This window comes from Sturnus vulgaris, unplaced genomic scaffold, assembly GCF_052056855.1.
Source record: "Sturnus vulgaris isolate bStuVul1 unplaced genomic scaffold, bStuVul1.hap1 Scaffold_195, whole genome shotgun sequence".
In the NCBI taxonomy this organism is placed as follows: Eukaryota; Metazoa; Chordata; class Aves; order Passeriformes; family Sturnidae; genus Sturnus; species Sturnus vulgaris.
The window spans coordinates 5704728-5731279 of NW_028276170.1; the positions used below are offsets into that span (position 1 = coordinate 5704728).

At 50.6% G+C, this 26552-nt stretch overlaps 1 protein-coding gene across 1 annotated transcript in view; it reads right to left on the minus strand.

Annotated features, from left to right (window-relative positions):
• Positions 1-26552, minus strand: part of LOC148218027 (uncharacterized) — a 775474-nt gene that overhangs the window by 545363 nt on the left and 203559 nt on the right. Inside the window, 1 exon segment of the mRNA XM_088158035.1 lies at positions 1571-2065. Within this exon segment, the coding sequence (XP_088014161.1) occupies positions 1571-2065 (495 nt within the window).

Sequence of the window (26552 nt, forward strand, 5' to 3'; positions counted from 1 at the left end):
GGCGTGAGGGGACAGGAGGCTCCGGGGATGGGCACAAGAAGGGCTGACGTGTCTCGGGTGATTCCCAGGGAGGTTTTGAGGGGCTCCAGGGTCATTCCCAGGGCAGGGCCCGAGGGAACACGCTCTGCCCCACGCTCACCTCTGCGCTCCACGAGGAACGGGCTGGACAACTCGTAGTTGTGCCGGCAGTGCCTGTCCAGCGCAGCCCGTCTGTACTCCATCCATTGCGGGTCGCTGTTCCAGTGCCTGGCAGCCTTGTCCCCAAAGGAGGTGTCCCCACGTGCAGCCCCACATCGCTGCCCAAGTGCAGGAACTGCTCCCGCTTGGAGATGTTCCTCTCCACGAACCTCAGCCGGTCGGTGCCGTGAATGAAGTGACACTCGGACTGAACCATGTCCTGGAACAGCGCTGTGTGTGCAGGACACAGGACCGGGGGTGTCCCCCAGCAGCCCCCAGCAGCCCACAGTAGCCAAGAGCTCCAGGCCCCCGTCACACGCCCCATGGCCAGCGCTGGGCAGGGTCTGACACCTCCCCCCTGTTGGAACTCTGGAAACTGAGGGGTTTGGGCTTTCTGTGCTGACAGGCATTGACCTCCAGGAAAACACTGCTTTTGACCTGAGGCTGTGAAGAAGGTTTCCAGAATTGTGATAGAACTGGGATCACTGGTGTGTAGTTTGAATAGAAGTGTGTAATGTCCCATGGTGGAAAATTTAGAATTTGTGGTTTTAGACTATATTAATACATATAAAACAAGTTGGAGGTTTTAGGGTGGAGTTTTCTTTCTTTTTCACCTTCTTCACGGGTCTTGGTGGTACTTTTGTAATTGGATAGAAAATTCAACAGTGCAGGTCACAGGTGATTGGTTGTTGTGAATTTAGCTCTGTGTTCTTAATTGGACAGATTGGCCCTTAAAAGGCCTTGTAGAGAGGGAGAGAGATACGTGTCCATTTTTAGGCTGTTAGCTAGAAGTGCTGTAGAACTCACTGTAATATAGATAAGAATTAATAAATATCTGAGTCTGAACACGAAATTCCGTCTCTCGAGCATTTAATCCTGACTCTGGAACAACAAAAAAGAAGATAAAACTCGATACCCCCCTCCCCAAATTCTCCTGGCGGGGGGCGCTGGGGGCGGGGCGCGGGTGGAGTCCAGGTGAGGAGCTCTGGGCGCTCTGGGACTGCCTGAGGAGTCATCAGCGCCGCGCGCTCTGATTGGCTCAATTATTTTGGTGCCTTCTCTGATTGGCTGAGGAGAGGCCCAGGAGTTGACAGAAGCAATGGGAGAGATCCCATGCCGAGCACTTACATGGGAACAATAGACCCAGCCTGAGTACAGCGAGGAAATTTATTACAACCAAATCACAGCACCACAAGGAGAAGTGAAAGAAATCTCTTCAACCCCATCCCCCCATCCAAGGAGGATCACCAGGACCACGGATCACCAGGGCTCTGCCCAACGGGGGTCACTGGGGATCATCCAACACCGATCCTCCCATGGGGGATGGACCTGGAGCAAAGCACGAAGCTCTTCCCGCCCTCGGGGCACTCACAGGGCTTCCCTTAGTGGTGACTCCGTTGGTGTTTGGTCAAGTGAGAGCTCCTGGAGAAGCTCTTCCCACACTCAGGACACTCGTAGGGCCTCTCCCCAGTGTGGATGCGCCGGTGGGCAGTGAGGGTGGAGTTGCGGTTGAATCCCTTCCCGCAGTCGGGGCAGCGGAAGGGCCTCTCCTCTGTGTGAATCCGCTCATGTAGGGGGAGATTGGAGCTGCTGTGAAACCTCTTTCCACACTTGGGACACTCGTAGGGCCTCTCCCCGGTGGGGATGCGCTGATGTTTTCTCAGGGCAGAGCTCCACCCAAAGCTCTTCCCACATTCCAAGCAGGTGTAGGGCCTTTCCACAGTGTGGATAACCTGGTGCCACATCAGGTGAGAGATCCTTGTGAAGCCCTTCCCACATTGTCCACACTCATAGGGCTTTTCCCCAGTGTGGAACCGCTGGTGCTGGATCAGATTGGAGCTCCACCTGAAAATCTTCCCACATTCCAAGCACTTGTGGGGCTTCTCCCCTCCAGGAGGCTTCTCCACCAGCTCTGAGCTCTGCCTGGATCTCCGGCCGCCTTCCCGGCTCAGGGAGGGTCTTTCCTCCTCGCAGCTCCCTGGGCTGGGTTTGCAGCCCCTCCTCGTGAGGGATCTCTGGGGCTTTTCTGCCTCCTCCATCCCCTCACACCTGAGGAATGAAAATTCCTGGTTTAGGGGGAAATAGCAAGAAGAGAACTCCATAAATTGGGTGTTCCTCCTTGCCCAAGTTCATCTCTGGAAGTCATTGAGCATCTTGTGTCTCTAATAACCTCCCAAACACCAAGATTCCCACCCAAAATCCTCCAAACTTTAAGACACGGATCAAAAACTCCCCAAATATCAAGCTTAAGCCAAAATCCCCTCCAAAATTGTGCTGGTTTGAAAGCAAAACCAGTGAGAGACTCCAAGTCAGAAATACAAATTGATAGGAAAAAAGAGACAAAAAATCCATGCAATAGTACAAAAGAAAACAACTGACAGAATCAGAATACAACCTGACACCCTGCTAGTTTTGATGGTGGTAGCAGTCCCAATGAAGTGGTCTTGTTGTAGTAGTGATGCTGTAGAAAGGTCTGGTAGTTCTTGTCCTCTGGAAACCAGTGGGTAAGGGCTGCCTTGGTGTTCCAAATCTCAGATTTTATTTAGGTAGGTAAGGCTTGGCTCCTCCCCCTGGCTGGAGCATCTCCCAATGGGATGATGGAATTTTATCAGTCATGCAGTGGCACTCAATGGCCCATTAGCAGAAGATATCTTCCTGGAGGAAGGATGGGTTGTGGAAAAGATAAAGAACTCTGCCCCACCTGGTTTTAACAGATGGCCCATTAGCAGAGGATATCTCCCACAGAGATAAGGATCACTGCTCCATCTGTTTTTTTCCACCACTCTTTGTTCTTTTGTTTCTTCCCGGGATCTCTGACTGGTTACTTCATGTTTGCTGCTGATTTCTTCTTCCTTTTGAAGATGAAAATGGTAAAAGTGTCTTTGACCTGCCTTGCTGGATATTGTGAAGAGGAACAGTCATCTACTGCAAGTGGAAGTGTCCCAGGTGGAGCAGAGTTCTGTGAGTGCTGTATCAAACCAGACCTCGTCAGACCTGCCAGAACAACTGGTCCATGCTGCCCTTCACTGCTCTGCCTGTTCCCCACTGTTTCATGCCAGAGTAATTTAACTGCTGTTAATTGGGTGTGTGTTTCACTCGAGCCAGTGCAGCAGAACCAGCAGAAAGCAGCCCCAGAATGAATGGGGCTCTGCAGAGGAGCCCCAGACTATTCATCAGCCTGCCCGCAGAACTGGCTCCAACTCTGAACCCTTGTGACCACACTCTGAAGAAGACACACTTCTGATATTTCTGAGGCACTTATGACTGAGGCACTGCATGTGCTTGTGCAGGTAAGAATCCCAAAGTTCTTTCTGTCAGGAAAATTAATCCACAAACACCAGAGGTTTATGTCCAAAAAGGAGACAGAGGAGTCCTTTTTGCTTTATTCGAATAAAGGGAGAGGCCATGGGACTCCCTCGGGATCTCTCAAATTTTTGGAGGACGCAGCCTCCTTTTTATCCTATTTTCCCGGCTGCATTTCCCTCTCTCTTTCCCCATTGGCTGAGGTACTTGAGAGGCACAGACTTCCCGGAACGCCTGATACTTGAAATTCCCCTCTAATGTATAACCCTCCCTTTTAATTTTTAATTCTTATAGAATTCATAGTTTTCCCCCCCATTGCTTCTTTCAACTCTCGATATCCAATTTCATTTATGAGCAGCCCTACAGTTTGTTTGTAAAGGCAAATTTCTCTTTCCATTCATCAATCAGTGGAATCCATCCCATTGTTTCTTTTATCTCTCAGTGCTAGCCTTATCTACAGGCAGATCCACAGCTCATTTGTAAAGACAAATTCAACATTCCTCTCAGCTTTGATTTCCCCCAAAATGGGAAAACTGCCCCAAACCCCAGGGGATGACTGGACGGGAGAGATTTCTGGCAGAAAACTCCAAAAACTCAGAGCAGCATAATGAGAAGTAAATGAAGACCCTTCAAACCAGCTTTCCACACGCCTCCCTCCTTCCAGCTGCACCTCCTACCCTGTCAGTGCAGGGTGTGAGAAACGGCGCTTGCTCTTTTAAAACTTTCAGCAATTTCTTAAATCTTAGAAAAATACAGCAAAAGACTGAATTAGGAGAAAAATCAGCACTGGGAGCACAGGACTAAACCCCCACGTGCTCCCCTACAGAATGGATGTTCTGCCTTTTATGGCCCTGGGTCCTCCCAAAGTCTTGTCGCTGAACTCCTTCTCTGCCGTCCATTGCTGGAGACTCCTTTCTTACATCTGCACTGGAGGTCAGGTGTAGGAACAAGCCGGCCCTCCCCAAATGCCCCGACTGCCTGAGCCATGTCGTGACAACAATGCAAGGGGGAGGGACAGAGGACTATGGGAGGATATATTACAATAACATCATTATACATCCACAAAACTTATCTTAACATACACACACTGTTCATCCTTTAATTGTGAGAGCCAACCACCACATTGCTCATCTGTAACAACAGCGACTGCACTGGCCCCCCTAGATCAGAGGGGGATGGAGCCAGAGCCAGTCCACCCGAATCGGTGAGGGCAGAGACTACCCCCTGCCCACCTGGGTATTGCATCACCCTAATACATATTTACAAAAGGCTATACATATTCAAGCACTTAAACAGAGTTTGTCCCCTGTCCTACCTTTTTCAAGCATGTGCAGTTTTCCCAGTCCTCATCATTTGTTACTTTTCAATACATTCAACAGGTGTGAATTCCTTCACTGGTTAAATCTTAACATTACAACAACTCTTCACCAACATTCACAAAACACCATTCGCATTAAAAGATCTCTAAACTTTAGGAAAACTTCTTTTACAGAAGTCAACCTTATGAAACACGGAGTATTCACTCTAACAATTGCTAAAGCCGACAGTGTAATATATTTATCACAGTGATCTTGAGTTCAGAGCCAGGCTTGGGCTAGGGAGTGTGATTGGGGCTGCCATTTGGCTTAGGTCCAAGAACGGTGTTGGCCTTAGGGCAGGAATTGGGGCTGAGCTTGGGAATTCAAGCTAAAGCTGGCATTGGAGTGTGGGCTGGCACTCAAAGCTGCACTTAGGGCTTGAGACTGCCATTGGGATTGGGTTTAGAGTTGCAATTGGGGCTGGCTTTGGGCATAGGGCTAAACGTGGCATTTGGTTTAGGGCTGAGCATTTGGTAGGGTCTGGAATTGTGGCTGGGCTTTGCAGTTAGAACTGGGTTTTAGATTAGAGCTGGAATTGGGGTTAAGGCTAAATGTGCCATTTGCCTTAGGCCTGGCCTTGAGATTGGCTCTGGGGCTGCACGAGTCTGGCACTGGGATGAGATTAAATCCAGGAGAGTGAGTGTGTCTCAACATGGAGTGAGATTGAGATCAGGATCAGGGTGAGCTTTGGGACCGAGCGCACGCCCAGACGGACAGGGGAGATGTCACTGCAGGATGTCCCTGGCATCGTCACAGCCCTGCTCAGGCACCACCAAAAGGCAGCAGGAGCTGGCTGGTCCCACATCCAGGTGTTCCCAGCACCGAGAATATCCCTCTGTCCAGTCCCTTTGGCTGTCCTGGACAGGCTCCCTCCAGGCTCTTTGTCACCTCCTCGATGGCAGAGCATGGGATATTGAGTGGCTTCTAGGACCCTGCAGAGTCCTTGAGGAGGGCAAGCCTTGCTTAGCCACAACCAAATTCTCTCCCTGTCATACACAGCATTCCCATCCTGCATCCAATCCCATCCCTGTGCCACTTTCTGGGAAGAAATGAAGTCCAGTCAAATCCAAAACAGTGGGAACATTCTGACAGGTCTCCGGGAAAATCCTAATGTATTTAACACTAATGCTCCGAAGAAGATCAGATCTTGATCTGAAAACACATTCCTGGTACTCGGAGGCCATCTGACCAGTAGAGTGGGGGAGCTTCCTGCAGGTGGAAAAACCTCCTTGGTTTCATGTGAATCTTTCCCGCTGCAAAGCATGGGGGGTTCCCCACTGGAACAGGGACAGTGTTCTGGGAACTGATTGTAGGCTGAACACAAGTGGCTCCAGGACACTTCCTGCTGGGACACTTGCCTCTGGGATCAGCTTCTTGGAGTCAGATGGGCTCCCCTTTTTACTTCCAGGCATTTCCTGCCCATCTGCATTGTCAGGGATGAGGCTGTTTGTCTCATAGCCGTGGCTCTGAGGGAGCAGGGACGCCTGTCCAAAGGGCTGCCTCCCTCTGCACTCTGGCAGCTCTCACCCAGGCTCTGGCAGGGGTGAAGGCTCTTGCAGAAATATCCCAAGGCTGGAGATCTTCCTCACCCTGCTCCTCCACTGCTGATACCACAGAGTTCCCTGCACATAGGAACATCACCTTTTCTTCTGCAGGAACCTGTTCAGCACAACACCCAAGGGTCTTCTCCTGTGGCACCACCACAGCATCCTTAAAGCTGTGGACTAGCAAGTGACAGCTCCTGGAAATTGCTGCTGTGTGTCTGGCTGCAGGAAACCCCTTCTAGAATGCCCTTGGTCTCCAGTTTTGCTTTCTGGACTTTCCTGGCCAATCTGCATTGATTGCCAGCGAAAATCGCGAGGGTGCGGCGTGAGCAGCGGCCGAAAGCGCTGAGCGGGGCCATCAAACCCAGCCCAGCAACTCCCGGCGTTCGCCAGCCCAGAGGTGGCGCGGACAGCGCGGCCGAGGGTGGAGAACCAGCCCGGCTGTGCGGGAGGGCTCTCACAAAGCGCGGAGCTCGCCAAGCCAGTCCAAGTTGCTCTCGGCGCTGCCCAAGGCCTCGAGTCAGGCCCTTCTCCGGGCCCCCCGGCATAAAGCCGCCGCCGCGCCGAGCGGGGATCGGAGCGGGCGGAGCCGCGGAGCACCGGGCTGGGGGGCGGCGGCGCCGCTCAAGAGCGGGGCTGACCCGGGGGGCACCGAACCGGGCCGGGTTCCCTGCGGGATCCGCCGGCAGGAAAAAACAACACGGGGCCGCAAGAGCCCACGGCGGGGAGGGGCTTTTGGGCAGCTGCCCCACGCTAAGAAGCCAAAAGGCAGCGGGAAGGGGGAGGGTGCCGGGCTGTGCCGGTTCCCCGGGAATACCCGCCGGCATAAAGCCGTAGGAGCGGGGCGCCGAGCAGAGGAGGAGAGGAACGGCGGAACCCACCCGGTGATATGGGGGTCCCTGCATGGTGGGCAAATTGATTTTACTTTCCGAGACGAACGTAAAGCCTATTTGTTCCTTCTCCTTTCTTTCTTTTTCCTTTCTTTTCCCTTCTTTTTCCTTGTAGCTGATTGGAAAGGCAAACTTTTCTTGCGAGGACCTGTGATTGTCTGTCAGGAAGGCGGCTTTTGTTGTGAGAACCGGTGACTGGCGGGAAGAATGGGACTAAGAGCAAGGAAGGAATCCTCAAAGGGGAAAAGAAATTAAAAGATATCAACAGATATACCCTCAAATAGCTCCCTGGGAAGAAAACTAGCCCGATGGAAATATGACTCCAACACCAAAGAACTTAAGATAATACAGTATTGTATAATAGAATAGACTAGGACAGAAATTAAGTCCGACTGTGTTTACTGGCCGTGGGATGAGCCAAATGGGAATGGTATGACAGGTTTGAAATATCCATGTAAAAGCTAAGGAACAACTCCGGTACAGATCTGGGAGAGGAGATTTCTCACTGAACAACCTTTCTAGCTCTGGCCTCTCAGTCCCGATTCTCAAGGGAAAGCTACTCTGCACGCCACTCCATGCAAACAGAAAATCCTGGATTTGGGAAAAACACTGGCTTAGGGTGTGCTTTGTTTTCCTCCTCCCGTTTGCCACCTCCTGCCTTTTTCTCTCTCTCTCTCAGTGAGCACTAATTTTTGTTGTACACTTTCCCTCAGATAATTGAACTGCTTACCATATCAAGTGTAACAGTTGTTCTCCACCCAAATTTAAGATGAGCAGGTGCTACTTCAGTTTCAGGTTAAAATAAGAGCCTGAATGCAGTGATTTAAAAATGAATAAATTACCTTTCCCTCTTTCAGTCTGAAATGAGCTACTGCCACCTGCACTTGCCCTTCCCTTCCTCTCCTGAACCACCGAACAGCCCCACTGGGATGGCAGGAGCTGGGCCTGGGAACTGCTGCCTTTGGAGTTGCATCTCCTCCTCCCGTGGCCGCTGCTCAGAGCCCAGAAGTGCTCTGAGAACTTGAAGTTGTGGCAGCTGGGTTAGAGCCTACATGGGAGGAGGAGAAGGTTCACCAGAGCCCTTCTCCTGCCGTGCCAGCTCCAGGGCAAGGAGTGCAATGGAAGCCAGCCAATGTCCAAAGCCCATCTGCTCTGCCAGTTCCCGTGGGAATGAGCTGCTGCAGAGGGGAAGATTTGGGTGGGAATGTGGTTCTCTAAGAAGGCCATAACTAAATGCTTGCATGGAGATTTTGGCTTCTGGAGCAGTGGGGTAGGGCTGTTGTTGGTTCCTACCCCTCCATCCCATGATGATGTAAGGGGTGAGGGATGCCATGTGTGCTGTGCACTGGCAGTGATCCTCAAGAAATCCTTCGAATCCTCTCCTTCGAGCTAGTCAAGCTCCTGGAAATGACAGGACAGAAAAAAAAAATTCAAAAGGTGCTCAGTTTTGTGCCCTCCTGCCCTTGTGGGGTGAGGGGCAGGAGGCAGAGGTCCAGCTTGGTCTCTCTCTGACCTTTCCTTTGAGACAACACTGTCTGCTCCCACCACAAAGGCACAGAGGGTGCTCTTTGCCCCCACCAGTGGGAAGTGGCTCTGCTGACCCCACTAAGAGTGCTGGAAGATGAGTCTGTGAACTAAACAGTTGAATATTGCCTAGAGGGGGGTAGCAGGCAGTAGATGTGCCACCATTCTCTTTCCAGGAGCCCACTGGGAGTACTTGAACTATCGACGATGAGAGAGAGACGGAGACACTGAATGGTGATCAAAATCCAATTTTACTGAGCACTACATGTGCTTATATACCATTCACAGGAAGGCTGGTAATATTTTACTGCAATCACATAGACAAACCTTACATAGACAAACTCTCACATAGACAAACTTTACATTTGGACTTAGTAAAATCTTATTTCCCATAACCCAGACTTGATCCAGTCCTCTTGCAGTCAGATCTCTGTTTGCTCTTGCCAGGCATCCTCGTTGTCAGGCTACATTTGCTGATTAAATCTGCAGTACTATCAGTCTCATTTGCATTACCCATATCCACACCTCCCCCTTTTCTTTTAACTAAAAATACACTCTTAAGCGATTTGTCTATTAAATTCTTAACACACTGTAAAATACAAGGAATAACTACTACAATGCAGAATATGATGCCTAATACATACAAACCTATTTTAACTAAATTCCTGACCCAGCCAGTGAGTCCCCAGTGCCCTAAGAGCCAGTTCAGCCAGTCGTACCCATGATCTACCCGAAGTTTATTGACACCTTCTTTGAGGGCTTAAATGCTGGCATAGATGGGCTGGGAGTGGTCAGAAAGGTTAAGGCAACACATCCCATCGAATTCCTCAGGCACAGGCGGCGGCGGAGCTCGGAGGCGGCCCCAGCGCAGGTGGGAGCCGCGCTCGGTTGTGCGGGGGCTCGGGGCTCGCTGCGGGCCGAGGGGGCGGCAGGGGGCTCTGGCGGGTTGGTTGTGCCGGTGCCGGCCCGTGTTGGCGCTGGGCCGAGGGCGCTGCGGGAGCGGCTGCCCGCGGTCTCCTTCCCGCTGGGGCCTCGGCAGGAGCCGGTGCCGGAGCAGCGCTGGCTCGTCCCGGTTGCTGTGGGTGGCACAGAGGTGTCTGCCCTGTGCCCGGGGCTGTGCGGGAAAATTCCCGTGGCCAGAGGTTTGTGTGCCCAAAGGAGACGGAGGAGTCCTGTAAAAGTGACTTTATTGATGAACAAAGAGAGAGGCCATGCGGCATTTGCCATGCGGTCTCTAAAGCGCCGTCTCCTTTTTATCCTCATTTTCCCGTCTGCACCTCCCTCTCCCATTCCCCTCTAGCTGACGTTTTTTGAAGGTTCAGACTTCCCGATCCGCCTACTGCATGTCCCTCTTAATATGCACTCCTACTACGATATTAATCTTGCTGCTTGCAATCCCTCCTTTTCTCATTTTCTCAAGAATTGCCTTCATAAACTTTTAATTTCCATTGACTCAATCTCTTTTCCTGCATCCTGTTTGGCGCAAGGTGTCTTCCATGGTAAAAAGATGAGAGTTGCTGCAGCACGTCAGAGGAGGAGCAGCATTTCTTTAAGCCACGGTCTGCCAGGGAACCACGAAAACGTGTCCCATTCCCATCCTTTCCCTGTTTGGACTGGTACATGAGCTAATTTCTTATTTCCTTTGTTATCTGTTTCACCACTTTTCGGTTATCATCTAGTCGCTAACAACAATTTGAGTAATTAATTTTCCACAAAGTCCGGCTCCCTCTTTTAATAGATAATCTGATCCCATCCCATGGTGAAATGTCTCGTTCCTCATTTCAGTGGATTGGTCGTCAGGAAGGTCAGGAGCTGGAGTTGTCTGGTTGGTTATTGTTACGAATGGTTTTCTATTTTTCCAATTAAACAAACAACCAAGAATAAAAGTAACAACAAATTTTTAATAGTAACAATTATAAATGAATACAATCAGAAGTATTAAAGAAGATTACAAAAATTATTGAAACTAAATACTATTCAAGTAAAGAATTACAGTTGTATAATTTGGGATGGATAAAATTTGAGAGTAAGTGTTTTAGTATAATCGAGGTTCGTATAAAGCATAAGCAAAACCGACCGGGGGTACGGGGAGGGGCCTGCCCTTCCTCTCGTACCAAAGCATTTGGGCTAACAATCCCACTTATATACTGTAGGCTACAAAAGTTTCTAGAAAGCTCCTCCTAGTTTCTATTCCTAAAATCTACGTAACTATACTGCACGGCGCATGCTCTACTAATGGGTTAGGGGGTCTCTTATCCTTTTGAGGGTCTTATTTCCGGTGAAGGCTCATCATCTTCATCGGTGACCTAGGTGTGACCTGCAGGTAGCGCAGGCGCCCTGTGTGACTGAGCAGATGTTTTCCATAACATGACTTTAATTAAGTCCCATGCTTGGAATCATTCCATTTTTGCCCATTTCAAGGTTGAAGCTCTATTTCTAGATGCTGCTTATCAGACCTCCGTCCTTCTTCTATTCTTATCTGACTTTCTTCCAACCTTCTTCTTCGACTCCCAACATCTGGAAGATGTCTTTTATCCTGTCTCACCCATCTCCCCCCCCCACTCTGTAACAATTGTCTTCTATTGATCTAAATACAATTTTGTTAATATAGTTACAACTTAATTAGCACGAATCACATTTATCACAGAGGGGTAGTGGAAAGCTGGTTTAAAGGGTCTTCATTTATTCTCATTACACTCCTCTGAGTTTTTCGAGGTTTCTGCCAGAAATCTCTCCGCTCCTCCCACACTCATCCCTAGGGGTTTGGAGAAGTTTTCCAATTCTGGAGGAAATCAAAGCTATGGACTGATATTCTTAATTACGGTTAGGAGAAGTGAGGCTCCAGGGCTTCCTGCTGAGCCGAAGCCAGCGAACACGCAGGGCTGGGAAAGGCGTGCCGAGAGATGCGGAGAACTTTGTTTGTGTTTCCAGGCCAATGTCGGCTCGGGCCCGGGCCCGTTCCAGGGCTGTTCCTCATCTCCGCCTTTGCCCTCGCACAGCCCGGGGGGCCCTGAGAGCGCGGGCCGAGGCTGGGCCGTGTGCAGAGCCCGGCCCTCGCTGCCATTGGCTGATTGTGCCAATGTCACTCCTGGTTGTCGCGCGCTGATTGGGCAGAGCAGCAAAGGCGCCATTGTGGCAGCGTCTGTGCGGGCCCGGCAGCGGCGGCAGCGGCCGGAGCCCGGGGAGGCGGCGGCGGAGCTCGGAGGCGGCCCCAGCGCAGGTGGGAGCCGCGCTCGGTTGTGCGGGGGCTCGGCGCTCGCTGCGGGCCTCGGGGGCGGCAGGGGGCTCTGGCGGGTTGGTTGTGCCGGTGCCGGCCCGTGTTGGCGCTGGGCTGAGGGCGCTGCGGGAGCGGCTGCCCGCGGTCTCCTTCCCGCTGGGGCCTCGGCAGGAGCCGGTGCCGGAGCAGCGCTGGCTCGTCCCGGTTGCTGTGGGTGGCACAGAGGTGTCTGCCCTGTGCCCGGGGCTGTGCGGGAAAATTCCCGTGGCCAGAGGTTTGTGTGCCCAAAGGAGACAGAGGAGTCCTGTAAAAGTGACTTTATTGATGAACAAAGAGAGAGGCCATGCGGCATTTGCCATGCGGTCTCTAAAAGGCAGCCTCCTTTTTTATCCTCATTTTCCCGTCTGCATCTCTCTCTCCCTTTCGCCACCGCCTGAGGTACTTGGAAGGTTCAGACTTCCCGATCCACCTACTGCATGTCCCTCTTAATATGCACCCCTACTACTATATTAATCTTACTGCTTTCAATCCCTCCTTGTCTCATTTTCTCAAGAATTGCCTTTACAAACTTTTAATTTCTATTGACTCAATCTCTTTTCCTGCATCCACTTTGGTGCAAGGTGTCTTCCATAGTAAAAAGATGAGAGTTGCTGCTGCACATCAGAGGAGGAGCAGCATTCGTTTCAGCCATGGTCTGCCAGGGAACCATGAAAACGTGTCCCATTCCCATCCTCTCCCTCTTTGCACTGGTACATGGGCTACTTTCTTATTTCCTTTGTTATCTGTTTCACCACTTTTCGGTTATCATCTATTTGCAAACAGGAATTTGAATGATTTAATTTTCCACAAACTCCTCCTTCTTCTGTGAAGAGATAATCTGATTCCATCCCATGGTGAAATGTCTTGTTCCTCATTTCAGCGGCTTGGTCAGCAGGAAGGTCAGGAGCTGGAGCTGTCTGCTTGGTTATTATTTCAGGGATACTTTTTAACCTAAGTATGCCACTCAAATTATGGATGGATTTTCTGTGTCCTGATATGAATTCGTTAGGGATCCCAGGGGCTGGTCCCTGGTGTTGTAGGATTTCTTCTGGTGGCCGTTCATCTTTTTCCCATTTTTGGGTGCTCCCTCTATCCAGGTCTGCATCAATTGACCACTTTTATCTTATGAAATGATAAAATGTTTGGATTCCCAACTGATTTCTCTGGACTAGCAAAAACACCTCATTGCTTTGGGGAGAGGTATGATCCCCCCCCACTTTTTTCATGAAATTTGCTCAATATTCTCCATTTGCTGTTTCCCTTTGCAGCTTAACCAATTTCTGTTTTAGTCAGATATCCTCACTATGGGCTCTGCCTTTAGTTGTGCAAATTCCATCTGTGCAAGCAGGCAGAGCTGGGGGTGAGGGGCAGATGGACTCAGGGAAATTCCTCCCCCAGGCAAGAAGATCCTGGGGCATTGTCCACACTTCTCCAGAGCAATGTTAATTTGCATTTCTAAAACTCCTCTCCTGGCTGCCTGGAACTAGGATTTTCTTCCAGAGCAGCCTTTAGGTGATACACACGTCCACCCTCACAATCTGCTTTATTTTTCTTTATTATTTTTTTTAACGATTTTTTCTTAACAGTTTATGCGTTAAAGCCTCACCATTTATACTCTTCTAGTTTTTCAAAATGCAACCTAAAGGTGAGTCTCGAAAAACCCATTCTGAAATTCTGCCATCATTAAGAGCCACACAGAGATATGTACAAAATATTCCAATGCAATCAAGTTTTTCCTACTTCTTCTCCTAAGAGTAAAAATTGATTGTCACACCTCTAGTCCAAACCTAACTGACAATATAAAAGTAGGATTGTTATGCAGAATTTTTCTAATGGTGCAATCTTGTTACTGAAAATGCAGGGAAAATCAAAAACTCTCCAACAATATCTTTAGTGTTAGAGAGTCAAGGCATTACTTGATTGTGGTCATGATGTGCAACAGAAATAATTTCATCCACACATAGCCCGGGTGTGCAGAGAAAATCATTCCATGAGACGTGAATTTTGCTAGATTTTTCCTAAACTTTTTACAGTTTAAACCCATAGAAATAAATTGGTTTAATGTTCATTGCTTCTAAATTGTGTAGTTCTTAGTGTTTTGTTTCTTAGGAGACCCGGATTTCTCCTTTTGTGATGTTAATTAGGATCTCACTCCTGGATTTCCTTCTGTTTTCCAAACCAGGTGTCTCCATCTATGCCGGGGCAGTGTCTGGGGTGGGTGTTCCTTGATGTTTGCTGATGTTTCCTTGATGTTTTGTTGAATGTCGTTCTCTTTGTGGGTATCTTTTGGGCTATTCCCAGGTTGTTGCAGTGGTTATTTCTGTTGAGTGGTGCCACATCCCTTAAAAAAAACCTTTTAAAATTTCTTTCCTGAGAGAACGGCAAACCGAGCCTGACTAGTAAAATGGAATATAAAAAAAAAATAAATTTGGTATACTTTCCAACAATGGAATCGCAGGCAGCCCAGTGTGTGAGTGTAATTGAGAGGCAGAGTCCTGGGTGGATGCTGTGAACAGCAAAGTGCCAAGGCAGGCTCTGTGCCAGCCCAGCTTCCTGTGGCAGAGATTTCACAAGAGACAGGATTCTGGCCACAGACTGCTTGAAATATACATCCCTTATCTCCAGCCCGCACTAGGTGGAGAATTGCCAGGGTAAGGAATTGCAAAGATCAATTCCAAGGGAGATAATTGAATATCTGCCCTGGCTCTGGCCAAAGGTTATAATGGCCGGATGCTTGGCCTTCAGCCAAGGGCACACACTGACTCAGAAAACACTTCCTAAATGCAGCAACATGTTGCATATTCATAGACCTTCATGCATTATTCAGAATCATTGTCCTCAACCTGTAAATCATTATTTTTTCCTTCCCTGGGGTTCTGGTGGCCCATAATCCAGGAATGTGAAGAATTTCCTGATTATCTTTTTTACCATTCTCTGAGTTAGTTACATGAACAAAAGCTTTTTACATCAAAATGTTGTAGTCCAAAAAAGTATATTGATCACTACTATTTCTAAGTTCTGTTAATCGCAGAACTAAAAGAAACTGTGTTCATACAGCAAAGTTTTCCAACATATAGCATTCATTGTAATATTTGCAAAAAGCCAATAATATAATATGTACTTATAAGACACCTAGGATTCAAATTTATTTTCTGAGTATGGAAGAGCCATAGCTGGGGCACCAATCATTTTGTTATATTTAATTTTCATTTTATTTGTTGCTTTTCTTCTGTCCATACCACAACATTGAGGCTATTGGGGTTTAGAAAGTGATACAATGTTATGGGTAGAACAGAGAACTCTCAATTCAGGTCCTGCAATTTCCTATTAATGCTCAGAATTCTTGCACCTCCTTTTCAGTCCTGGATTACTTCTGAGATTCTCCAGACCCTCTCTGGGTCAATACACCACAAACCTTCAGACAAATTATGTCTAACTATTTTCTCCAGCATTTGCTCTTATATTTCAAATACTCAAAGATGCTTTTTAGGCTGAACATTCAGCCATTTCACAGAGGCTTCTTCTACCACTTCTTGTCCTCCTGATTGCAGCAAGTCATCCCCATCCTGCATTAACCCAATCCCTGGGGATGGGGTAAATTCTTGTGATATTTTCTGCAAGGCTTGCCCCAATAAGGCTGGTGCTTCCGTGCATCCCTGCAGAAGGACCGTCCATGTCTTTCTCATTTTCCCTTCTACCTCTTGTTCCCACTCAAAGGCAAAATCCAGTTTACCATCCTGTGTGAGTGGGCATCCCCAGAAAGCATCTTTGCCATCAAGGACTGAATGGTGTCAGTGTGAGGAGGGCACCTGGTCCAGGATGGTGTAAGGATGTGAGACTGTGGGGTGCCTCGGTTTAGTAATTTCATTTATTATTCTTATGTCCTGCACCATTCTTATGATTCACTCTGATTTTTTGACTGGCAGGATAGGAACATTACAGGGAGAGATCCCTGTTTTCAAAAGCCCTGCCTTTAGCAGGGACTCAATAAGAGGCTGAAAGCTCTGCCTTCCCTCCCTTGGAACAGGGTATTGCTTTTAGACACCACTTGTACAATTTGCTTCAAAGTACTTTGGAGAGGCTCCTTATCTCCCTTGCCCTATTTTTTCTGGAGCTGCCCACACTTCTGGGCTCACTTCAGCTTAGGCCTTGCCAGACATTTGACACAAAGGTGTAACAGAACTAGCCTCTATCACCTTTTCCAATATTAATTTGCATTCCAAATTAAGACATCAAAAACCTTTCCAGTAAATTACAATCACATTTAGGAACACATAGGAATTCCTGCATTTCAAACCCAGTCCCCTGGGTGCTGGGCACCCCTTCCTGTTTCTATTCCTGTCACTGTCCCCCACATCTCCATCCATGCCTGTGTCCCCCCACGGCCCATGGTAAAAAGATGAGAGTTGCTGTAGCTCATACAAGGACAAACAACATTTGTTTAACCCGTGGTCTGCCAGGGAACCACGGAAACGTGTCCCCTTCCCATCCTTTGCACATTTGGACCGGAATATGAGCTACTTTCTCACTTTCTTTGTTTTGTGTTTCACCACTTTTCCTTTGTGATCTGTTTGGGAACAGCAGTTTGAGTAATTTGATTTTCCACAATTTCCTCCTCTTTCTGTTAGTGGATAATCTGATTCCATCCCATGGGGAAACGTTGCATTCCTCATCTAAATAGATTGGTCTGTAAGAAGATCAGGAGCTGGAGCTGTCTGGCTGGGTATTATTTTGAGGCCATTGTGTAATCTAATTATGCCGTTGAAATGATAAATGGGTTCTCTGACTCCTGATATGAATTCGTTAGGGCTCCCAGGGGCTGGTCCATGGTGGTGTAGGATTTGTTCTGGTGCCTGTTCATCTTTTCTCTATTTTTGGTGTGCTCCCTGCAGCCAGGGCTGCATCAATTGGCCACTTTTCTCTAATTAAATCACCATATACTTGGATTTCCAACTCATTTCCTTGAACTTGTGGCAGCAAAAACACCCCAGTGCCCCAATACACCTTAAATAACCTGGACAGTGACAGCACAGGTTGGAGTGAGGAGAGGGATGATTCCCCCCCGCTGTTTTTCATGAAGTTTTCCCAACATTCTGCGTTTGTTGTTTCCCTTTTCAGTTTAACCAATTTCTGTTGCAGTCAGATATCCTCACTATGGGCTCTGCCTTTAGTTGTGCAAATTCCATCTGTGCAAGCAGGCAGAGCTGGGGGTGAGGGGCAGAGGGAATCAGCCCAATTCCTCCCCCAGGCATGAAGAGTTTGGTAAATTGTCTGCGCTTTGTCTCAGCAGAGTTCGTTTGCATTTCTAAAGTTCCTCTCCTGGTTCTGCCTGGAATGAATCTTCTTTTCATCACAGCCCATCAGGTGACTCACATATTCTCTCCTTCCTCTCTCCCCTCCCCCCTCCCGCTGCTTTTCTTTTTTGGTCTCTTTTTAAAACAAGATTCTATTAAATATTACAGGGCTTCTGGTTTCGCCAAATGCAGCCTAAAGGAGAACAGTGAACATTACAAACTCCATACCAAAATTTTGCCATCACTAACAGCCACTCATAAACATACACAAAAAATCCCCAAAGGAATAAAGACTTTTTTCTGCTTATTACCCTAACACTAAAATGTGGTTCTCACACCCTTGGCCCAATCTTAACTGAAAATATAAAAGTAGGATTATTAAGAAAAAACATTCTAATGGTATAATCTTGTCACCAAAACCGCGGGAGGACCCAAAACTCTTCAACACCATTTCTACTGTTAGAGAATCAAGGCATTACTTGATTCTGGCCAGGATGTGCAACAGAAATAATTTCAGCCACACATAGCCCGGGTGTGCAGAGAAAATCATTCCATGATATATGAGTTTTCTTAGATTTTCCCTTAACTTTTTACAGTCCAAAACCTATAGAATTCCATTGGGTTTATGTTCATTGCTTGCAAGTTGTACAATCTAAAGGATTTAATTTCCTATCGGCCCCGTATTTCTTCCCCTCTATATTAATTAGGTCCGCACTCCTGGATTTCCTTCTCAGCCTTTTGCAGACCAGGCATCTCCAACTATGCCAGGGGCAGTGTCTGGGGTGGGTGTTCCTTGATGTTTGCTGATGGCCTTAAGGGTCGTTATCTTTGTGAGTATCTTTTGGGCTATTCCCAGTCTATTGAGATGTTAAACTCCTCTCTGTTGAGTGGAGGAACATTCCTTAGAAATCTCTTTCAAATTCGTTTCCCCAATGCAAAGCACATGAAGCCTGAGTAGAGAAATAGATTTTTAAAATTACACTCGTTATATTTTCCGACCATGGAATCCCCGTCAGCCCAGTGTGTGAGTGTAACTGAGGGGCAGAGTGGAATTGTGCCGTTGTCTTCCCCAGCAGCTGTGGCAGTGCAGGCACAGAAAGCAGCGAAGCTCCAGGAGTGGCAGCAAGGATTGGCCCCAGTGTGTGGAGATGCCAAAGGAGGGTGCCCAGGCAGAGGATTTCAGCAGAGGATCTGTGGGCAGGCCGAGGGGCTTGGCCCGATGTGGAGCCCTGGCTGCTGCTGCGTTGCCTTCAGTGCAGGGTCAGTGGTGCCCTCCCATGCTGCTCCTGCAGCCGGGAAGTCCAAATTCCTTTGGCATGGCCCTATGTAACATCCACATCCCATTCCAATTTCTTTTCTGACTCTGGTAGAGCCATGGCTGTGGCATCAATCACTTTGTTTTTTCATTTTCTCAAGTTTTGTTCTTTTTCTTATGTCCATACCATAATACTAGGGCTGTCTGGGGTTAAAAAGTCGTACAATATTCGGGCTGGAACAGAGAATCCTCAATGCAGTTTCTGCAAATCCCTGTTAATCCTCAGAATTTTCCCAGCTGCTTTTTAGTGCTGGGTAATATTGCTTCTGAGATTCCCTGGTCCCTCTCTGGGTTAATCCACCACAAACCTTGAGTCAAAATATGTCCGAAATATTTTACTTTTTTCTCCACCATTTGCGCTGTTTTTTCAAATAATCAAAAATATTTTTTAGCCTGAACATTCAGCCATTTCACAGAGGCTTCTTCTACCACTTCTTGTCCTCCTGATTGGAACAAGTCATCCACATCCTGCATTAACCCAATTCCCTGAGGGTGGGGTAAATTCTTGTGATATTTTCTGCAAGGCTTGCCCCAATAAGGCTGGTGCTTCCGTGCATCCCTGCAGAAGGACCGTCCATGTCTTTCCCATTTTCCCTTCTACCTCTTGTTCCCCCTCAAAGGCAAAATCCAGTTTACCATCCTGTGTAAGTGGGCATCCCCAGAAAGCATCTTTGCCATCAAGGACTGAATGGTGTCAGTGTGAGGAGGGCACCTGGTTGAAGATGGTCTAAGGATGTGAGAGCCCCTGGGTGCTGGGGCCCCCTTGGGCCCTGGGGTTCATCCCTCAGGGGCTGTAGAAACTCTGCCATGGCCTTTGCCTTCCCCATGGCCTTTTCCTCATCTCTTCTTGCATTCCCCTGCTGTGTCTTTGTGACCAAGTGCTCCAGGGGCTTCTTCTGCCCCTCCTGCAGCCCCCTCAGTGCCTGGGGGTGCTCATCCTCTGACAGCTGCTGAGCTTTCTGCTCAATCATTCCTTTCTGCAGTGACCCAAACAAAATGCTTAAAAGCTGATCTCGATCCTTGCCCGTCCAATGCCCATTTCCCAGCTGTTCCTTTGTCCTGCTGCTCCTTGTGCTGTGGCTGCCGTGGCCAGCCCGTATCCCAGAGCCGGTGCCTGTCCTGCCGCAGTGTCCAAACGCGGCCCCCCCGGCGGGCAGGGCCGGCAGCTCCACGGGGCCGGGCAGCGGCCGGGGCGTCCCGCAGCCTCCTGGGGGCCGGGGGCCACTGCCGGGCCTGCAATTGCCGGGGGGTGCTGGGCTCAGGCAGCGCCCGGCGCTGAGCCCCGGCTGCCCCACAGCCCCGGCCCGGCCCCGCAGCTCCCCACAGGCCCCCAGCCCGTGCTCCCGGTGCCGCCCCTCTGCGCCCGCTCCTGCCGCTGCCCAGCACAGAGAAACCCCTTGCAATCCTGACCTCCTTGTGTGCCTGTCCTGGCAACCGGGGATACAAAGGATTTGCATCAGCTGGCAACTTCTGAGGATGAGAGCCTGCTGAAAAACATCCCCATCCTCAGTATTTTTCTCTTCCTCCTCTTTTCCATCACCCTTTTTCTTCCCACATATATTCCTCCTTCTGCTTCTTGCCTGAACCATATTCCTGCACGGTCTCCTTCACCCAATCCCTTCCCAGCACACCGACACCTTCCATCCCTTCTCGACTTTCCTTATTGCCTCCCAGGGTGTCCATGTCCTTGATTACCTCTGGGAGAATGTGCAAACTCCCTCCACATGCCCTCAAGGGACCCTTCAGAGATATTTTGGGATCATCATCCCTTTTGCCGGGATCCCTTCCTGGCTTTCCCTTTCTACCCTCCACGGGTGCCCTGCCATGTTCAGTCCCCGAAGATCCCACTGTAGTCACTGCTGAGATTTTCAGTGCTCTCTGGCTGCCGACTGTTCCCAGCCCCCCTGATCTGTCACTCGTCTGTCTCCTGGCCCCAGCTCCCCCCGGCAGGGGAATTTGGGGAGGTGGGAGGGGGGGAGCGCCAAGGCCGGGCCCCCCCGCGCTGTGGTGGCGGCAGCGGCTGCAGTGGGGAGCGAGTGCGGGCGGGAGCGGCCGAGAGCCCAGCGCTGCCCCAGCCCGAGCTGCCCCAGCTCCATCGCTGCCCCTGCGCTGGGATGCTGTGGGTTTGGGGGGAAGAGGGAGCCGGCAGTGGGTGCTGGGCCTGGGGGCAGCAGAAGAAGGAAAGGAGAAGCAGGGTTGAAGAACCAAATGGTCAAATACTGCACATGGGAGGAGCAGGTGGGATTGTGCAGGAGAAAGAAGAATAATGGGCGGGAGTGTGAGGAAGAGTAGGTACACCGCAGGAGGGTCAGAAATGAGAAGCAGGACAATGTTCCACTCCTCCCTGTATTTGTAGCTTCTCCCCCAGCCCCAGGAGCCTTGCTCCCCCCGCATGCAGCAGGTGACCGAAGAGGATGATCCATGATTTTCACAGGGGTGAATCTTGCTGTTTGTGAGCTTTATAGGGCTAAATGTTGGTGCTTTGTTTTTTTGCAGGGGCTCAATCTTTATATTTTGGAGGGGATTTGGGCTGAAACTAACTTTTTGGGGAGTGTTTGATCTATGTCTTGATGTTTGGATAATTTTGGGGCTGAATCGTGGTGTTTTGGAGGTTCTTATAGACACAAGATGCCAAATGACTTCCTGAGATGAACTTTGGAAGGAGGAACCCCCAGCCCAAGGTGCTCTTTTTTTTTTCCCCCTCAAACTAGGATTTGTCATTCCCATTGCGTGGGTAGATGGAGGAGGAACAGCCCCAGAGATCCCTCTTGAGGAGGGGCTGCACACCCAGCCCAGGGAGCTGCGAGGAGGAAAGACCCTCCCTGAGCCGGGAAGGCGGCCGGAGATCCAGGCAGAGCTCAGAGCTGGTGGAGAAGCCTCCTGGAGGGGAGAAGCCCCACAAGTGCTTGGAATGTCGGAAGGGTTTCAGGTGGAGCTCCCATCTGATCCTGCACCAGATGATCCACACTGGGGAAAAGCCCTATGAGTGTGGGAAATGTGGGAAAAGCTTCAGGGATAGCAACTACCTTATGCAGCACCAAGTGATCCACACAGGGGAACGGCCCTACACCTGCTTGGAATGTGGGAAGAGCTTTGGGTGGAGCACTGGCCTGAGAAAACACCAGCGCATCCACACTGGAGAGAGGCCCTACGAGTGTCCCAAGTGTGGGAAGACGTTTCAGAGAAGCTCCAGTCTCCTGGAACATGAGCGGATTCACACCGAGGAGAGGCCCTTCCGCTGCCCCGACTGCGGGAAGGGATTCAGGCACAATTCCACCCTCACTGCCACCGGCGCATCCACACTGGGGAGAGGCCCTACGAGTGTCCTGAGTGTGGGAAGAGCTTCTCACACAGCTCAACCATGACCGAACACCAACGGAGGCTCCACTAAGGGAAGCCCTGTGAGTGTCCCGAGTGTGGGAAGAGCTTCGTGCTCTGCTCCTGCTCCATCTCCCATGGGAGGATCGGTGTTGGATGATCCTCAGTGACCCTCGTTGGGCAGAGCCCTGGTGATCCGTGGTCCTGGTTATCCCTGTTGGGTGGAAGGAAGGGGTTGGAGAGATTTCTCTCTCTTTTCCTTGTCCCGCTGTGATTTGGTTGGTAATAAATTCCCTCGCTGTGCCCAGGCTGGCTCTGTTGTTCCCGTGCCGGTGCTCGGGGCGGGATCTCTCCTGTTCCTTCTCTCAACTCCCGGGCCTCTCCTCAGCCAATCAGAGAATGCGATGAAGAAGATTCAGCCAATCAGAGAGAGCAGCTGTGATGACTCACCGCTTGCCGGGCAGACCCGCAGCACCCAGTGTTCCCCACCTGGGCCCCACCCTCCCCCCAATCACGATCCCCCCGCGGGGTCCCCCCAAATCCTTTCCCAGTCCCGCCCCACAATAAACGGGAACAGCCGCGTGTGGGCAGAGTGACAACGGGGCTGGTGAGGACACAGGATCTCCCCCAAAATCAGCACGGGGACGAAGCAGGGGGTCCTGGCTGGGCCTGAGGCCACGGGGTGGTGCTGCAGCCACTGCTGGTTCAGGAGCTCTGTGGGCCGAGGAAAGGGCGTAGCACCTGACTGGGGGCCCGAGGGGGAGCACACACGCTCCAAGGGAGGGGGCACACGACCCGTGGGACCCCCTCTCACCTTCTTGCACAGGTAGAAGCCGAGTCCCAGCGCCAGGAAGACAAAGCCCAACATGAAGCCCCTGATCCCCATCAGCTTTTTGCGGCGGGCAGTGTCTGGCAGCATCTCTGGGGGTCCACAAGGGTTAGGATCTCACAAAACCTCTCACAGACACCCCAAGCCCCTCCAAGCACCCTGTCAATTGTCCCGAGCCCACCCAGGACCCCTTAAAACCTCCTCCCCATCTCTTCCCAACCTCCCCAGCACTCACCAAAGCCCCTCCTATCCCTCTCAGGATCCCATAACCCCTCTCTCACTTTCTCCCCACTGCCCCCGGACCCCCAGACCCTTTCCCAGTCCCACCAGGACTCACAAAGACCTGTCCCAGTCTCTTCCCAGCACAACCAACCTCATTCCAACCCCTGCTTTCCAATCCCTGATCTTTTTCCAACCCCTCCAGACTCACTCAAATCCCTCCTAGTTACACCCAGCACCCCCAAACTCCCTCCCAGTTACTCCCAGCACACCCCAATCCCCCTCCCATCTCCCCCAGTGCCTCCCCTACTACCCCTGCACTTTGGGGTCCGGGACGTGCCCCAGTGCCGGCTCAGGGGGTGCTCCAGGCTGACGTGCTGCACCTGGAGCTGGAGCTGACCCCGTGCCGGGGGGGTTTCCAGCAGCACCAGGAGCTGGTAGAAATCCAGTCCCTATTGGGGACCAGGTCGGTGGCCAGCACGTGGCCCGAGAGCTCCTGGTGGCCCTGGAACCAGCTCAGCTGGATGTCGGCAGGGTAGAAATCCATCAGGAAGCAGAGCAGGCAGCTGGGTCTGGGCTGTGAGCTCAAGGGCAAGAGTGAGATGGGCACTGGGAGAGAGTGGGGACACACTGGGATCAGCTGGGGGGACCTGGGAGAGATGGGAGAGGGCTGGTGTGGAACTGAGAGGGATTGAGAATGAAATTGGAGAGAGTGGAGGAAAACTGGGACAGAGTGGAGTGGATTTGGGCAATGGGAGAAAGAGTGGAGGTTTGGGATTTGACTGAAAAGCTTTTGGAAAGGACAGGGAGGGCACTGGGAGAGAGCAGAGAGATTTGGGGGAGCACTGGGATGCACTGGGAGAGAGGGTGGAGGTCTGGGAGTGGACTGGGAATGCAATGGCTGTGGACTCAGAGGAATTGGGAGGGACTGTGAGGACACTGGAAGAGATGGGGTGGACCGGGAGAGCCATCAGATTCACTTGGGGTGTGGGGGCAGGAGACCACAGGGATGGGTATCTTAGTTTCAGAGACAGTTTTAAAGAGGACAGTAGTTTTGTCTCCTCTATAGGGTTCCAATAATACCTTTCCACCAATAGGTAATAATTAGTAGATGAAAGTGAAAAAAAAACTCCAACAGTTATTAACAAACAGTAAGTCCACAAGGCAAAGGGGGAAAAAAAGTAGATGATTTCTAAATATTAAATTGTCAGACCTTACTCCACGCACATACCTGGGACAAAAGACCCAAAATTCCCCGCTCACCACACTCGGTACAGGTGGCGCCGACTTCTTCCCCAGGGGAAAAACCAACCAGGGGCTGTCCCGAAGGAGATGAAAGCCCGGGGCTCGCCTGCCCTTGAACTCCTCCCCAGCCGGGCTCCGCGGGCACGGTCCCGGCAGGCGAAGCAGCGGGGCTGAAGCCTCGGGCTGTTTTCTCTCCCGGCTCGGCCCGGCTCGCAGCGGCTTTGGGCTGCAGCGGCGCCGCTCCGCTCCTGCCGGCGCGGAGCCCCCGGGCTGCGACACAGCAGCTGCTCAGTTCGCCTCCAGGCACGGCAAGGCTGCCCCTGCAGCCTCTCCGAGCCAAGAAAAACCAAAAATTCCATTGTTTGTCTGTGCCAAAAACGCTTTTCAGCCAAACAGAAACCCACGGTGCACAGAGAGAGCCGCGGAAAACCCGAGCAGCGAGGCTTCAAAACGCCCGCGGAATGAACAAGGAGCCTCTCCCCGCCCCGGCCCCGCACACATCCCCTCCCGGCTGCCGGGGTTTAGATACAATAACCATTCTTTGGGCACAAAGCAGAGGATCATGGAATTACCATCACAGTAACTCACTCCAAGAGAATCGTGTATAAAATAATCACATGTAAATATCTATCTGTAAAAGCACGTACTGCACTCTGGATACAGCAATGTGCTCTAGGACAGGAGCAGAGAGGCTGAACGGACACCAGGGGAGATGGGGAATGTACGGACACAGCAAAGCCTCCAAGGGCTTCAACCTCATTCCCAGCTTTTCCGTGTTTCAAGGGCTTTGACTGCTGGAATTGAATGAACTGAGATGTCACCGTGAAAAGCAGAGCAGTCTGGAACCAGACACTGCTGCTGGAGTCAAAGCCTGGACTTGTCACATCTCAGATTTGAAAATATATTGAAGAAAAAACTCCCTTAACCACAACATTTCCCAGCACATCCCTCCTCGCACATTACAAAATACACGGAATCATTTCTATAGGGTAAAAAATAAAGTAAAATATACATTGAAATGTTCCCTGATGAAAAGTAACGTTGAGAAAATACAGAATAATGAAGAGTGTCTAGAAAAGCCGGCTGTGATTTCTCAGGTATTTGGCTCAGTGTCAGCTCCGAGCCGGGCTCTGTCTCCCAGGTGCCCAAGTGCCCGGGCCAGCTCTGAGCAGCCTCTCCCGGCTCTCCAGCCCGGCTTTGCCCCGGCTCTGCCCCGGGCAGGCACTCGGTGTTTCCGTGGTGCCCCTGCCCCGCTCAGCTCCCCGTGCCCTGCAAAGGCGCCGAGGCTGCGCTCGGTGCCCCTGGGTGTCACTGAGCGAGGCACTGACGAGCCCCGGTGCCCGGGCACAGCCCTGAGGGACACCCCTCGTCCCCGGCCTCCCGCGGGACACGGAGCCACTGCCCACAAGGCCCTGGCACGTCCGGCCCGGCCAATTCCTCCTGCCCCGGCCAGCCCGGGCTGCAGCCCCAGGGCTCTGCAGGCCGGGGCTGGGGCTGCCGGCTCCCACCGTGGCCAAAGCCTCCCAGGGCTCTGGCCACGCCAGGGGCTACAAGGCCACGAGGCCGGGGCTGCTCCGGGCCGCTTCCAGGCTGTCCCTCTGCTCTTGGGTGCCGGGGGTGGCCCTTTGTGACACGGGCGTGTGTCAGGGCCCTCGGTGATGCGGGACATTGTGGTGCTGTCCTGAATGAGATTGAAATCCATTGAAATCCATTTATCCATTCATCATTAATGAGAGTATTTAAGATCGCTTAAAAATTGGTGACAAGGGCATGAACAAAAGTCAGATTTAATATTGAGCGACAAAATACAACAAGTTTGATGGCAAGATTGACTCTACTGCCTACAGAACAGCTAAGGCACAACAAGGGAAAACAAGCAACAACAAAACCAAACAAAAACCAGGCAACCAAAACAGAAATGAACTGAGAACTCCCTAGGGGAGTGTGGGTGGGTGTGTGCTGTGTTTATGCGCATGGGACAAAAGACAGTGCAGGGAAGGATTAAAAGGAGCATGGCCTAAAAATTTTACAACTCTAAAGAACACTTTAACTTCTCCCTTAATTTGTCACTTAACTTATACCTTAGTCCCTGCAATGCAACAGAGGTACAACACTGAACTAATACCTAACTTAACTTACAACTTAACGTTAAGAATTCCACGGAGGAATAACACTTAACAGCATTTAACCTAACTTATAGCTATAACTTGCAAGTTGTACTTAGCAACTTAATAGAAAAACACCACTTAGCTTATGACTTACATTTAACAATCTAGCAAT